This window comes from Centropristis striata, chromosome 8 (assembly GCF_030273125.1).
Source record: "Centropristis striata isolate RG_2023a ecotype Rhode Island chromosome 8, C.striata_1.0, whole genome shotgun sequence".
In the NCBI taxonomy this organism is placed as follows: Eukaryota; Metazoa; Chordata; class Actinopteri; order Perciformes; family Serranidae; genus Centropristis; species Centropristis striata.
In genome coordinates this window covers 26,922,440-26,937,922 of record NC_081524.1, presented here as the reverse complement: position 1 = coordinate 26,937,922, position 15,483 = coordinate 26,922,440, and the positions used below count along the sequence as shown (strand labels likewise).

Sequence of the window (15,483 nt, the reverse complement as noted above, 5' to 3'; positions counted from 1 at the left end):
GATCAATGTACTGGATGAGGTGCGTTTGGTGAAGTCAGTTTCATGCAAGAGGACCAACTTGAAATTTTTGAGCTCATCTTCTCTCAAAGCAGCCAGTGTTTCCAAAAGCAGCTCTATGACAGACGCCATAGTGTCCACCTGGTAAATTTAACCCTATAAAGCCTGAACCATGAAATAATTGCCAGAAAATTCAATTTTTTTTAAAACCGAGTGCTTATTAACTTGCTGACGAATTTTAAAAAATAAATAAATTGCATATATGAATTCTAATTTGTATCATATTTGATACATCAGGTCTTTTTGTGCAATTTGTTGCTCACAGTTTGTTTTTCTTGAACTAACAAAAACATCAAACAACAACATTTTTAACTTTTCCTTTTTCCTCAAACATGCAAAATACATATTTTTCCCATATAACACAACATCGTACATCTGCTGATATGAAGTTTTTAATGCAGCAATGACTGATCCACTCGTGGAACCTGCATATCATTTTTGCTACATCCGGTATTTTAGTGCAATTTGTTGCTCAGTTTGTTTATCTTCAACACATGTATACATCAGGTTTTTGATGATGTAGAGGTCTCAAAAATTACTGTATCTAATATGATACACTTGGCTTTATAGGGTTAAGGACACATTTATAGCAAAAAAGTATCATTTCTCAGCCTTACATCTTGTCTGATCAGAAGCCCAAACAATTAGTTGTTTTAGCTTTAGTTTAAAGTCAGACATTTCTTACTTTCTGGATCAGTGCAGGCCAATGTTCATCCACACTGTGTTTCTCTGAAGAGAAAGGAAATACAAATGAATGATTTACTGTCACCCTTTATAATCAGACACTGTTGATAGAGAGAGGAGGTTTTATATTCATCAGTGATATAAGTGTCTTACGTTTTATATTTCCCTCTGCGGTATTCACACCAAATACTTCAGCTGATGATCCTGCAGCTGCATCACATTTAATAACAACTGGTATTGTAAATATCAATGCACTGTATGAAACTGAGTTCTGGCTCCATTTCTGTTCACACTGTACACAGCGGACTTCAAATAAACTCTGAGTCCTGCCACATCCAGAAATACTCGGACAACACTGCTATTGTGGCATGTATCAGGAATGGACAGGAATCTGAATGTAGGGATCTGATCAAAGCCTTCAGTGACTGGAGTCACAAGAACTATCTCCTACTGAACACCTCAAAGACTAAGGACATTTTTTTTAATTTTATTTTTTGTTGTTTGCACTTAAAAAACATACAATTGTTAGGAAATAACAGTACAAGAAACAGTAAAAGAAAATGCAGGAAAGATCAAAAAGGCCAAAAGGGCTTATACGCGACCCTCCCTCATAAAACTTAAAAATAACTATACTTTACTTAAATTACATAGCTAGATGAAAATAAAAAAATACAAACAAAACAAATACAAAGGTGTAAAACATCTATAGGGATTTTTTGAGCTTGGTCTTAAAAGTATTTAAAGAGGAACATGATTCTGTTAGATGTTTTATGTCATTCCACAGCACTGCACCTTGATAAACAAATGAGAATTTGGCAACAGAGGTCCTACAGAAAGGAATATGTAAATCATTCTTTCTTCTTGTAAGATGTGCATGATAATGAGAATTAAACTCAAAGTAACTATGAAAAAAGTTAGGTAAAGATGCAGGAAGGCAAATTACTTTATACATAAGAACCCCTGTTTGATACTTATTGACCTCATAAATTGTAAGTAGTTGCAATTGTTTAAATAATGATCATAGATTTCCACAGGCTCAAGCCCCTCTTCAGCCAGTGAATACCTGTGGGGTGGACATCGAGGTGGTGCCAAGTTATAAGTATCTAGGTGTATACCTTGATAATAAGTTGGACTGGTCACTAAACACTGACGCTCTCTACAAAAAGGGGCAGAGCCGCCTCTTTTTCTTCTTGAAGCTCAGATCTCTGGACATCTGTATTAAGATGCTGCAGATGTTTTATCAGTCTGTGGTGGTAGTGTGTTGTTTTATGCTGCAGTCTGCTGGGGAGGCAGCATCACACACAGAGATGAAGGCGGTTGGACAGACTGGTCTAAAGAGCTGGTTCTGTGGTTGGAGCCAGGTTGGACACACTGGAGGAGGTGGTGGAGAGATGACCTGTCAAGATGTTGGAGTCCATCCTGAAATACCCAGATCATCTTCTACACAAAACCTTTATGGACCAAAAAAACAGCAGTGGACGGCTCCTCTCTCTCTGTTGCAGGACGGAGAGATTCAAAAGATCCTTCTCTCCTACAGCCATCAGGCTGTCTCATTCTTCAAGAGATTCTACCAGACTAACTGAATTTCCCCTCGGGGATAAATAAAGTAATTTTGATTTGATTTGATTTTTGATTTGAGAAATGCCTTTATTATTCCTGTCAGGTGTGTGAACTGAAGGCAAGAGGAAAAGGGCCATATACAACACAATGGCCCTCATTAAACAAGCGAGCGTAGAAACCAGCGCAGATCTGAGTGTATATTTCGTCTTACGACAGGGTTCATGTGTGATTTATCAAGCGATCGTATCTCTCCAATCACAGCATAAGAATGATCGGCTGTTGATAAATGTGGCGGCTCGAAACGAGCGTCATTTAAATGTCACGCCCTAATACATACCCCATTCAGAAGACTCGCCTTCAGAGTTTACGACACCGAAGGACTCAATACGGCCAAAAAGAGGATTTTTTCACCCCCTAAAGTCAACTTTAATAGCAAAGTGCACCGTTACAATTAACAATAGGGGCAATATAGACATATTAAAGAAATACGCAGCGACAGAGGTTTATGAAATAAAAATACTTATAGTTATAAACTCAAACAAGTTCAGTGAATATTTTACATTTGGAGCACGGACTTAAACGTTTTCACAGCTTTTTGGTTTAAGGAGGTAAACAATGTTTTAAAGTAAGTTTTAATTCAAAAAGAAGAGGAATTTCTCAGTCAGAAAGTGAAACGCTGACGTCCAACAGCTGCAACACAACAAACTGGTTTTGTTTGGCAGCATAAAAAGTGAAAAGGAAGGAAATCAGTGGTGCTGTCAGCAGAGTAGCAGTGGACCATTCAACTCCCGGCGAGGTTTGAGTAATTAATTTATACATCGTGATATATAAAGCCTAATAATCTATAAAATATCCGAATATTGCTATTATTATGATGGAGATATATTATTCACCTCTTTACATTTACTAAGAATGATGTCTTAGTCAGAGGAGCGTGTAGCAGCGCTGATTGGAAATGTTTCTATTCGGGCAGCACCGCTGGTGAAGGAGACGCTGACGCTCCGGTGTCCAGCTGGATAATAATAATAATAATAATAATAATAATAATAACAGTAAACAGCAGAAGACAACAACATTTAATATCCTCGGCTGGTATTCTGTTTAAAGAATTTCACAATCGCAGGGTGGATTTAATTTTGGATTATGTTTCAAAGATAAATTATGTAGTCTAAACATGTTTTGCTGTTTAGTCAGCTCCAGGCATCAATACTAGTATAGTCTGAGATTAATTCTCCGACTCAGACGTGTGGACTTCACGCTGACTCAAATTTGCGTACACGAGCTGAGAGCAGACGTGAGATCTGATCGTACCCTCCGCTCACGTCCATATTGATAAATGCCGAGGCTTACCTAGAAATGGTCTTACGCCCACTTTACGATCACTTTCTGACGTACGCTCGTTTGATAAATGACGACCAATGTCTCATACAATTGAGACTGTGTTTGAGAGGTGTTGAATTTTTGCTGTCCTGGCAGACCTACATGTTTTTGAGTTGCTTGATACTAAGACCTAAAATACATGTTTCCCCCCACATTTAAAAATATTCTGTAACTATGCATATTTATTAATTATGACATATTAATGTGACAGTTGTCTTCTTTATCTTACCTTCGTGTCCTGAGCTGGTCTCTGGCAGCCTTTGGACCAGATCAGTCCTGTTCATGTTCATGAAAACCTCCTTCATCACCTCCACAGACTGCTGACCGCACACCTTCACCATCAATTTTACCAGACCTTCTGCCTTTAGCTCCAGCTGTTCTGTCAGTGACATAAGAGGAAGGCTCCTCTGGAAGAACATGAACTGCAGCAACCACTTGAATGTTTGAAGCTCCACTGAACTCAAATCACTGAGTGTTTCTGAAAGCAGCTCTTTCACAGCCGCCATTGTTGCCACCTGGAAAATTACAAGTACATGTATATTGAGAAAACAATAATGTTTTTAGATGTGTTTTTCTGCATCACCTCAGCTACTGACACATTTGGTAGTGATGCGTTTTTCATGGATGATGATTCTCCTTTCCTTCTACTTTTAATATCTCTAACTATAAATTGGATTTCCAGATTGTAACTCTTTCACTGTGTTGCCCAAAAACTGAGATAAACTTTAACAAGGGTGTTGTGGATAAAGTCACCATAGGAACAGTTGGCAGCAAAATTATATTTTCTCAATTTCATGTTTAGAATTTTGTTTATATCTTGAAAGACTGTTTTAACTACATTGGCTTTATAATAACTTTATCGAGCAGAAATTGATCTCAGCTTTGCTTCCGTGCCAAACTCAATTTAAAATCTAAAAATTTAAAATGATTTTGGTTTAATCCATCGTCTTTAGTTTCTATATGTTTTAAACCTGGATCTTATACAATAAACACTGTACTGTGCATGATCAGAGAGATATAACATCACTCACTTTGTGGATCAGTGCAGACAGGTGTTCATCCAAAGAGTGTTTCTCTGATGAGAAAGAAAGGAGAGAAAAAAATAATGATTAACATCAAGCAATACGTATTTGTCAAAAAACACACAATTCAAAGTCAACACAAAATTAGTTAATATGTATTAGTCCTTAAATATATATTTTACACCAGATGACTCAAAATGTTTCTCTTCTCTACATTATTATTCTTATTAATTAGATATAAAGAGAGGAATACATATATATACATACATACATACATACATACATACACTTATGATACAAATGTTAAGGACCAGTTTTATGATTTTTACATATTTTTATCTTTATTGTCTTACTTTTGGGTCCTGAGCTGCTGTCTAACAACTTCCGCGCCAAATCAATCCTGTTCATCTTCCTGAAAACGTTCCTGGTCGTCTCCAGAGACTGTTGGCGGTCAGTTAGCACCAGTGAAAACACCATGACCTGCCTGTCTGCTGTCTGTGACAGACTTAATGAGAAATCTGAGAAACGTCTGTAAAAGGGATTCTGACGCTGCAGGACATCCTTGAACTCTTTAAGCTCCCGGTCAGTCAAATCTTTCAATGTTTCCAAAAGCAGCTCAATGACAGACGCCATCGCTTCCACCTGGTAAATACAAAGAAAACGTTCATGAGGCAAAAGTGCAATTTCACAGCTGGGATAATTACTTTTTCTTTATCACATCTCATCAATGTGTGTTTTTGAAATGTGGATGAGTTAAGAGAACATACATCATATCCCTACTGGAAATAATGCCACTGATTTGTCCAACAAACTGCTTTAATATGTAAACATTCCATAAACAAAATCAAAGTGATATACTTCCTTAATAATATTTCTTAAATATTATTATCATATTTATTATTATTATTTTACTGCCTGGGTGTAACTCTTGATTTTGAACTTTTGGTAAATAAATAATTAAAAAATAAAAGTCTCTATTTCAAAAAACATCCAAGAAGAGCATATATATATATATATATATATATATATATATATATATATATATATATATATATATATATAAACGATATATAACAATAATGTTAATGATACGTAAATAACATTGATGCTTAATATCTCTCGTGTACATGATATGAATCATCAGTTCAGCTCTGTGAGAAAACTGAAGAAGAATGGTTTGTATCATCAATAATAATGTTCAAGATGAAAAAACATTCTGAACTTCATCAACTGAATAAAAGCTCTGGCGTGTAAAGTCACAGTGATGTAACATTACTCACTCTTTGGATCAGTGGAGGCTGCTGTTTCTCTGAGGAGACAAGGAAAAGAAAAATACCTATTAGGAATTTAGTAACATTTGAAAAAGTAAGCTTGTGACTGGAAGTATAAATCATGGTGGGTAAAATTAAAAGACCAGGGGCCTCATGTATCAAAGAGTGCGTAGCTTTCATACTGAAAGATGGCGTACTCCCAAAACTAGAAAGGTACGTACACAAACTCACCTCCACATGTATCAAACTGTGCTTACGCCAGGTTCTGCGCACCTTTTCCTTGATACATCCCAATCAGCGTGGAACTGAGCGCATATGCACGAGCCACCAACCACGCCCCGGCTCCTCCCGAAAATAATACGCAGAAGACGTGCAAATTACCATAAATAGCCGGCATGCCCACTGATTATCGACAAAACAATTGCAAATCAACTTACTGCCACTGCGCGCGAGGTGGACGTGGTGGTCTCCGGGGTGGAGGCAGGAAAATTAGCTTTTTGTTGCCTCAGCTCTGGGATCAGCAACAAGGTGTCACTGTGGCTGTTACCCAGCCGGATCAGAGACCTGCACCGTGGCAGAAGGGTCCCTCAACACACGCTCCTTCTTAACGCCACCGTTATTGAATCTAGTCAGGGCCGTTAGAGCTGCCAGTGCGTAATGCGTGCCATAATCATTTTCACGCATCACTTAACTTGTTGTCCCAAATTAAACATCACATATGGGATCAAATATGCACCACATCTGACTTATTCTGGAAGGATTTCCAACACATGTTTTTTCACCGGGGACAGAGATCTGTGCGTCATGGATCGCTGTGCACCTGCAGCGTTAACATCTCCATGTTAAACCAAAGGGGAAACGTTCGGCGATCGGCATTTTGACACAGTGATTAAGGCAGGTAATCTGTGAAAAATGTGTGCGCTCCATAATCAGAATCACAAGTATTGATCCCAGGAGGGGGATATATAAAAATAGTGGAAATAGCAGAATATATACACTTAAGAAAATATACAATCTTAACATCAAAACATATGGACTTCAACATACCATCATTGCACACGCAGGTGAAGTCTAAAATATGAAAATAGATGAAAAGAAATCATCTATCCCCTCATATTTAGAACAGGTTATTGATGGTAGAACATTCTCACAGCACCTCGAAAGGTTGCGGAGCGGTCTGCACATTCTCACGGCAAGTTTACTTTTCATACATGTGGCGTGTGCGGAAAAAACAGCGTACGCAATGTTTTTGTGTGTACGCATCGTTGATACATGAGGCCCCAGAACAAGGCCTTAAATCCTAACTAGTCTAGTGGAGACGCTCAGTGGCCAACAGGTCAGACTCTGGCTGTTCTGGGCAGCTTCTAGGTGTGAATGTGATTTATACTGTACATACTGTATATACATGACCATGATGCAAAAGATTTCATACCACAATGACACTCAAATAGCCTTATTAATAATATTTAGAACTACTTTAAGATTTTCTAACAACATTCAATTGATTTAGATGTATTTGTGATGGAAACATACACAAATATAAAAGAACAGAACTTTTTTTTTTTTTTTACCCCAAGCTTACATATTTCATTTCCACATAATACAATCCATATTTTCACACATCCCTGTCTTCTCTGCCTTACCTTTGGTTCCTGGGCTGATGTCTGATAATCTCTGCTCCAGATCAGTCCTCTTCATCTTCTTTAAAACCCTTTTGGTCAACTCCACACACTCTGCACTGTTCGTCTCCACCAGCAGCTCCACTATGTCTGCCTTGTTGGCTGCTTTCAGTCGACTTCTTGAGATGTATGGGAAATCTTTCTCATATTTCATGAGTGACTTGAACTCCTCAAGCTCCTCTGAACTCAAATCATTCAAAGTTTCACTTAGCACCTTCTTCACGGTCATTGTTTCGACTTGTAAAAAAAAAGAAAAACATATCGTAAAACAGTGGTACTCAACTACAGACCCTTGAAAGAGATCCAGGGGGTCACTATAAAATGGTGAATAGTTTATTGTCACTATTTAATTCACTTCAAAGTGAATCCAATGTGAGAAAATAGTCATGAGAGTGGTTGAGCATTAACTCACGGCCAGATGGCCTGTGTCCACACAAAAACTGACTCTGTGCACACACATTATTATCTCTCTTGAGAATGTGTCCGGGGGACACAGCTTCAGGGTCGCTGCTGTTGTTACCATGTTTCTGTGAAAACATTATCTTACAGTATATTCCATCTTTGAGTGTGTGATCTGTCCATTGTGTGCATAACATATTTGATTTTCAACCTGTTATGCATCCATAGGTACTAAATACTAACAAATAAAGTCTTTGTGGTCACATGGGATATAGGAATATAAAACAGGAATATAAAACGTCATACCTTGAATAGCAATGCAACACTGCTACATAAAAAGCTCTCCAAGCTCTATTACTTTGCTCTCTCTACTTTAAGCAGCCAGAGTCCAGGTTGAGCAGGGTTTATGGATGGAACACCAAAGGACTTTACCACGGTCGTAGTAACTGGCCGTTTAACTGCCTGGCTACCCGTCCTGTTACTGACCCAGCAAGACCTGCAGCCTGGTGACGATGCGGAACATGACACACACTGAGGGTGGTCCCTTTATAAAAACATCAGCAGTAAATTGGGTCAAAACCCCAAAAACATAGCTGCTCATAAACACATCTGATGGGATGTTGCGTGTACTCTGCTCTGTATCTAATCAGACATTTATCATGTTTATTTTGCGTTATTTATGTTTTAAATTTGGCATATTTTCCTGATTTTTTTAACATCCAATGACCTCATATTTATGTTTTGATTTTTTTTTTTTTTTATAATGGGGGAAAAGTACATGAACATGAGCAAAAAAAAGTGTTATAAATGAATAGATTTATATAATATTACAAGACTAAATCAGTATATTATATCACTGTAATTATGCTTAGTGTTTGCATTGTTAAATGGAGCCTAGGGCAACTTACCGGAGCTGCTGTCACTGACTGGAGGAATGAGGAAGCAGCTCCGGGTAATGTAGTGAAATGTACCACGCTGAAGTTGGCTTCCGATTCGGCACTTAAGGGGAAAGTTAAATGGGAAATTAACTTGTGCAGTGCGACTGTTTGTCCACTGACTGGCTGCTTTTGATACACTTCTTGATGATAGACATTTTAGGTAAAACATCAGCTTTGCCTGACACCTACTATTGTATCTGTGAAACTTTTATTTCATTTGTGAAAATGCTAAATGGGAGATTTCACCGTTTTTGTTTTACACCGAGACCTCATTAGACCAGGTCCAGATCAAAATCCACTGTACCCAGAGTTCTCAAATCTGGACTAGATTATCATACAGAGGCTAAACATTCATTATAACACAGTCTCAGATTTGTGAATCCTTTATTATATTTGTGAAAATGCAATAAAGACTCATTTCACAGTTTTTTCAGCATATAGGCCACATTAGACCAGGTCCAGATCAGAAACCACTGTACCTTGACCTCTCAAATCTGGACTGGATTAATGTGGTCCACATGCTGAAAAAACAGTATAATGTGCCTTTATTGCATTTTCACAAATAGAATAGATGTTTCACTAATCAGAGACTGTGTTTTTATGAATCTTCTGGGTCTGTACAAGCCTGGGTATACCCAGACTGCCTTGCATGCTCGATTTCATTTCGAACTGCCAAGGGGTCTGGCAACCAGAGAGGTTTCTTAGCCCTGTTTTAGGGATCCAATCACAGAACGGGGAGGGACGGCAAGACGATGACGCATACCATACCCGGCAGACGGAAGCTTGTAGTTTTCTTACGGATCCAATATGGCTGCAGCAGACGCAAAACTCTCTTTAGCTGTAGATGGTGTTTTAAATAGTTTAGAGCGAAAGTTGAAAGGCGAAAGGTCTCTCAGCGGCTCCGCTGTCCCCCGGCTCGTAGCAAGATCACCGGCGTTACGGTAGCGGGGCTAATAGCAGTATCGTTACCGTCACCAGCGTTACGGTAGCGGGGCTAATAGCTGGAGATCTCGCTACGAGCCGAGGGACAGCGGAGCTGCAGAGAGACCCGCAGCAGCTTGTTTATTGCCCATAAAATCAGTGGATGTGTGTGGCTGAATGACATGAGGGGGAATAAAGTGTGAAAATAAATAATCTTGCAGAAAGCGAGAACTGGAGAAGCAAAGCAGCAAGCAACACTCTCACAGACACACACACAACAAACATCAATTTATATCGCTCTACTACGTCATCTGGTATAACTGATCTGATTGGCTAAGAGCTACCAACAGACGCTTTTGATAGACATTCTAAGCGCCCAATAAACGGCTACGGAGGATCGTAAACCACACCTCCTCTATGGAGAAATGAACGGCTGGTTCCCAGACTAGGGCTGCTTCTCATTTCCCTTAATTTTCACCTCCTCTATCCTCTATCCTCGCTTGAACCGGAAGTTCTTTCGCGGGCGCCATCTTTAAGACCGTCCCAAAGCTCTTATTTGTGATCGGAGGATAGAGGATAAAGGATAGAGGAGGCATATCGGAGGAGGCACAAGCGAGGATACACGAGAGAATCCTATGCGGAAGTCTTTTAGCGGTGGCCCCGCCCCCTGACTCGTTGAATAGACGCAGCAGCTGATCGGACTGATGTTATACATCGCAACATCGCTGTAGTTTGATACCGGAGTGAAGACAGATCACAGATTAAACTAAAGTGTGTCACCACAAGTTTTATATTTTATTTATATGATTCACCATGTAATTAAAATCTGTTTTATTGTGACTCTGAACAACAAAAACACCACAAACATATTTCTACATTTATAATAAATTAAGAGAAAGATCGCTCTAGAAGTTTTTTTCCTTTTTCCTTTTCGTGATCTGTTTTTTCCACCGTACAGATTTATCATGGATATTATTAAAGTAAAAAAAAAAAACAGTAGAGAGTATGAGAGTCTGTCCGTCAGCAAGAAACACTTTTACATTGTTTGTCATTTTCATCAGTCCCACGCGAGGCTGATCATTACTGAGTGACATAATTTACATTTGACCTTAATCATCTAACCTAATAAAATATTGGCTGGTGTTCAGCGGACACAATCATGTTCTGGGATATTAAATAATTAATTTATCACCAGGATCGTCTACTACGACGGCGTATTAGGGCCATATATGAAAAAAATAAATAAATAAATAGGAACCCAGGAGAGAGGGACCCAGCCACCATGGCATGATTAAAAACAGATAACATGAGGTGATGGTACTACATCACCACATTTCATTCCTTTCTACCTGCGGGATGTCTCTTCTTCTCCATCACTCGCTCTGTTTAAGGTGTTTTATCAGAGTGATCCGACTGACGCTCCCTCCTCCTCGCGTTCACACGGAGCGCTCTCTTTCAGACCTCCTCTGCTTCTTGTTGACAGTTACAGTGTAACGTTCGTCTAAACTTTTTTCACAGCAGCAGGTTTATTGTTCCCAGCCTTCATTCCTCACGGTCATCCTCATGTGATGCGTCTTTACGCGTGCCATGAAGCGTGTGCCTTTTGAAGTGAGTGTGTGTGTGTGGCACCGGACGGACCCAGTGAGGCATGGACCAGTATTACCCCCCTCCCCCGGGTCCATATTTTTTTTTCATACTTGGCCCTAATAGTTGTCCTAATACAGCAGCAAATAATAATTAATAAATAATATAAAGGCATTCCCGTGCCCCTGAGCTGGACACAGGTCACAGTGTTTAAATACACAATGGAGGTTGTTATTCATGTGCAGGTGTTTGTTAAACAGAGAAAACACTTATTATTATTATTATTAGTGCATGTCTCCAGCTGTTAAAGCGACTGACAGCTGATCCAGCTGTGATCCGCTGCCGCCGTCATTAGAAACGGACGTCGCTTCACGTGACGCTTCGGAGGGAGGACGTCTCATGTCTCGTAAATCGTTTCTCCTCTCCTCGCTTCCATAGGCTAGATGGCTCGAGGCGGAGTCACCAGCGTCCGTACACGGCGGCCATCTTACCACAGGCAGCTCGCCCACTCATAACATCAGTCATGGTGCACGTAGCATTTAAATAACCATAGTTTGCTTAATTTGAACCGATTTTCAAACGGTTTGGTTTGTTATAAACCTCAGAGTTGTTATTTTCAATATAAATATGTCTTATGCCTTCCTGTATATCCATATACATAAACACACACACACACACACGTCTGGATACGGATATACATGCACCTTTCTGTATATCCGTTCTGTGAGATATATATGTGTGTGTGTGTGTGTGTATACATATATATGTATGTGTGTGTTTATGTATATGGATATACAGGAAGGCATAAGACATATTTATAATGAAAATAAATACATATATGTTAATTTTATGTGTCATTATTGTTATTATAAAAGAAATATTACTAACATAATATACATGGAATGATTAAATGTTTTATAAATGATTTAATATAGGCTAACTACCTTGTGTGTGTAGGCCTATAGCTATTACTCTACCTATCTGCTTAATGTTTTTTTATGAAAGTCCATGGTTAAAATTATTCTTCAGTATGCAGGCACATAACCACAAATCTGAGGTTTATAACAAACCAAACCGTTTGAAAATCGGTTCAAATTAAGCAAACTATGGTTATTTAAATGCTACGTGCACCATGACTGATGTTAAGAGTGGGCAAGCTGCCTGTGGTAAGATGGCCACCGTGTACGGACGTCGGTCTCCGTTGGCTAACAGCGAGCGTGAGCCATCTAGTGTTGCTCGCTTCCCTCACTTGCGTCTCTCCATGCATCCCCGGTGGGCGGGACGCAAGTGAACGGCGCAAGTGAGGGACGCATGGATGCGAAATAGTGGTAATGAGAAGCAGCCTAGGCCTGTACATCAATCCAGTCTAGTCTGAGAAGTCTAGGTAGGTTACAGTGGTTTCAGATGTGGACCTGGTCTAATAAGGTCTTGGTATAAAACAAAAACGAAGATATATCCCCTTTAGCATTTTCACAAATAAAATAAAAGTTGCACAGATACAATAGTAGGTGTCAGGCAAAACTGACAAAATGCCTAAAATGTTTTCACATCAGGAAGTGTCACAAAAAACAGCCAGTCAGTGGACAAACAGTCGCACTGCACAACAAGTTAATTTCCCAACAACGTTCCCCTTGAGTGCCGACACGGATCTGGCGAATCTGAAGCCAACTTCAGCGTCGTGTGGAATGTTAAGTAAAAACTACCGTTTTGTTAACAACTCGGCGCTTCAGTTGTTAGAGCTGCAATGATTCCGCGCATTCGTGTTTAATAGCTGCTGTTCATCACGGTGACGTTTTTTTTTAACGGACATTAACGCTGACGCTCGCGCTCTGCCGTTGAGTATTCGTGTTGAACGTTGAATCGTCAAAAACGAAACAAAACTCACCAGGTGTTTCTCTCTCTGTGTGTCCGTTTTAATGTTGTTTTCAACATCTGTGAACTTTTGAAAACAGATAAACTTTTAAATCCAGCCACATTTATGCCGTTGGCTCGTTCAGAACCCGAAAATTACGCGTAGGGTGTCTGCAGTGCAGACCCAGAGGCTGCAGATCAGTACAGGTAGATCTGTACCTGCACGGACATAGGTACATATGCATTTTTAGACCTCTTGTATTTTGCGACAGCGCCCCCAATTTCCGTTGAAGCATTACAACTATTGAACACGGACCAAGACGACAATCCGCGTGTGAGTATTTTGTTGACATGAAGTAGACAGCAAATTTATGTTTTACTGTGATATGTTTAGGTAGTAGGCTAGTTTAGCTTGTTAACAATGAACAGTTTGACCCTCACATTTTGTTTCATGAAACCGAAGCGATGACGATTAATGTTAGTATCTGCTTTAAATTAAACATGATTAATGATGCAATGAAGTGGATGATATGAGAAAAACATGTATGGGCCTACGTTTTCATACAAGCATCAAACTGTTTAGGCTACTTCTTGGTAATTAATGTAGGCCTACTCTATGCTAAAATGTAATTTTGTATGGATTTATGTATATCATGTAATACACCTACTCTCCTTTATTATTCATATTATATATCACATGCTTTTATATCACTACATTGATATTAGGCTCCTCTATAGCATAGAGATTTATTGGACAGAAATTAAGCTCATTCAATGCAAAATATATTTTAATATATTTAAATATATTTTTTTTTTATCTATTGTTAGGTTTTGGCTTTGTTTATGTCTGCTTAATTAATCAAAGTTAATATTTTTCAACCGTTTTACACTCCCTTTTTATTATTATTATTATGTTGTCTGTTTACCAATACAGTTAAGTGGAGGAATTTTGTCAAAGTTGTTGAAATGGTAGGTACTGTAGTGGCAATTTTGTCCGAAAAAATAACAAAACTTAAAACAAACTTAATCAAAATGCATCTGATGCACCATGAGCGTGTGGTGTACGCAGGCAAAGAAGGTGATGTCCATGCATGATTGATAGTTCCAAAGGTTTATTTTGTCCATTGCGAGCAAGCAAAATAAAAGAACAAAGAAACATGGCTCCTGCTGCCTATCTTCGCACTGGTAAAAAACCATAGGCCCACCCAGGTGCATGACAGCCTACCTACCTACCTATATAACATCAGGTGCCCATGGTGCCAACCCAAATTCCATAAAACCCAAAATATAATATGTAAACTAAATATGCTAAACAATAATGATGATTAAACAAAATTAACAATTACAATAACGATTAACAATAAACAATAAACTAGCAAAACAAAATATTATCAAAATAAACAAACGTCTAGAATAATCAAACAATACTCATTGTTAATAATAAACTAAACAGACAACTAAATACTAACAAGAACTAAATAGCTCCAACAGGTACTATTTTTAATATGTCAATGCAATAATGTATTTGCTATGCTCCAGAATCGACTGTGATAGACTGTGATAGGTAATGCCATTTTACTGAGTGTTTTTTTTTCTTCTCTGCAGCTCCTCCTGATGACGTAACTGGGGAAAAACTGCACATTTTTTGTTGTTTTATTCTGTGTTCAAATAACTATCATTTATTCATTAGTTTGTTCATTCAATAAAATATGTTAAACCATTTCAGTATTTCACAGCCTTTGTTTCAAATTCCCACAACAAAAATGAGGACTGGACACCCAAGACCAGACATTTCCTATTATATGTTGTAGTGGGTTTGATCAATGCAGTGTAAGTTTTGTGCTCTGATGAATATTTAGAAATAAAGAACTGAAATAGTTGGATCAAACAACATGTGTAAATGATATAATGTGTGCAAAAATACATATTTGGGTGTGATTAAATGTAAAGAAAACATGGGTGTAACAAACCTTTAATCGTTTGTTAATATATTGTATATTGGTGTAATCACCCTTCCAACTGTTTAGTATTGGGGTGTACTAAACCTATAAACTGTTAGAATTGATTGTGTAAATAAATCTTCAAAACTTGCGAGAAGGGAGACATAGCTTCATCAGAATCAGAATGATTTCTGTAG

At 38.5% G+C, this 15,483-nt stretch overlaps 1 protein-coding gene and 1 long non-coding RNA gene across 2 annotated transcripts; both read right to left on the bottom strand.

Moving 5' to 3' along the window:
• Nucleotides 1-44: 44 nt before the first annotated feature.
• Nucleotides 45-3,949, bottom strand: LOC131976056 (uncharacterized). Its single transcript, XR_009394776.1, has 3 exons — nucleotides 3,911-3,949; nucleotides 743-786; nucleotides 45-138 (listed from the first exon to the last, which is right to left on the bottom strand). It is a non-coding gene; the product is annotated as an uncharacterized LOC131976056 (long non-coding RNA).
• Nucleotides 3,950-3,951: 2 nt separating this feature from the next.
• LOC131976742 (uncharacterized) lies at nucleotides 3,952-7,882 on the bottom strand. Its single transcript, XM_059339896.1, has 6 exons — nucleotides 7,618-7,882; nucleotides 5,984-6,012; nucleotides 5,057-5,345; nucleotides 4,713-4,756; nucleotides 4,032-4,196; nucleotides 3,952-3,957 (listed from the first exon to the last, which is right to left on the bottom strand). Exons 1-6 carry the CDS (start codon nucleotides 7,880-7,882, stop codon nucleotides 3,952-3,954), a joined length of 798 nt encoding a protein of 265 aa, XP_059195879.1.
• Between the last annotated feature and the right edge of the window lie 7,601 nt (nucleotides 7,883-15,483).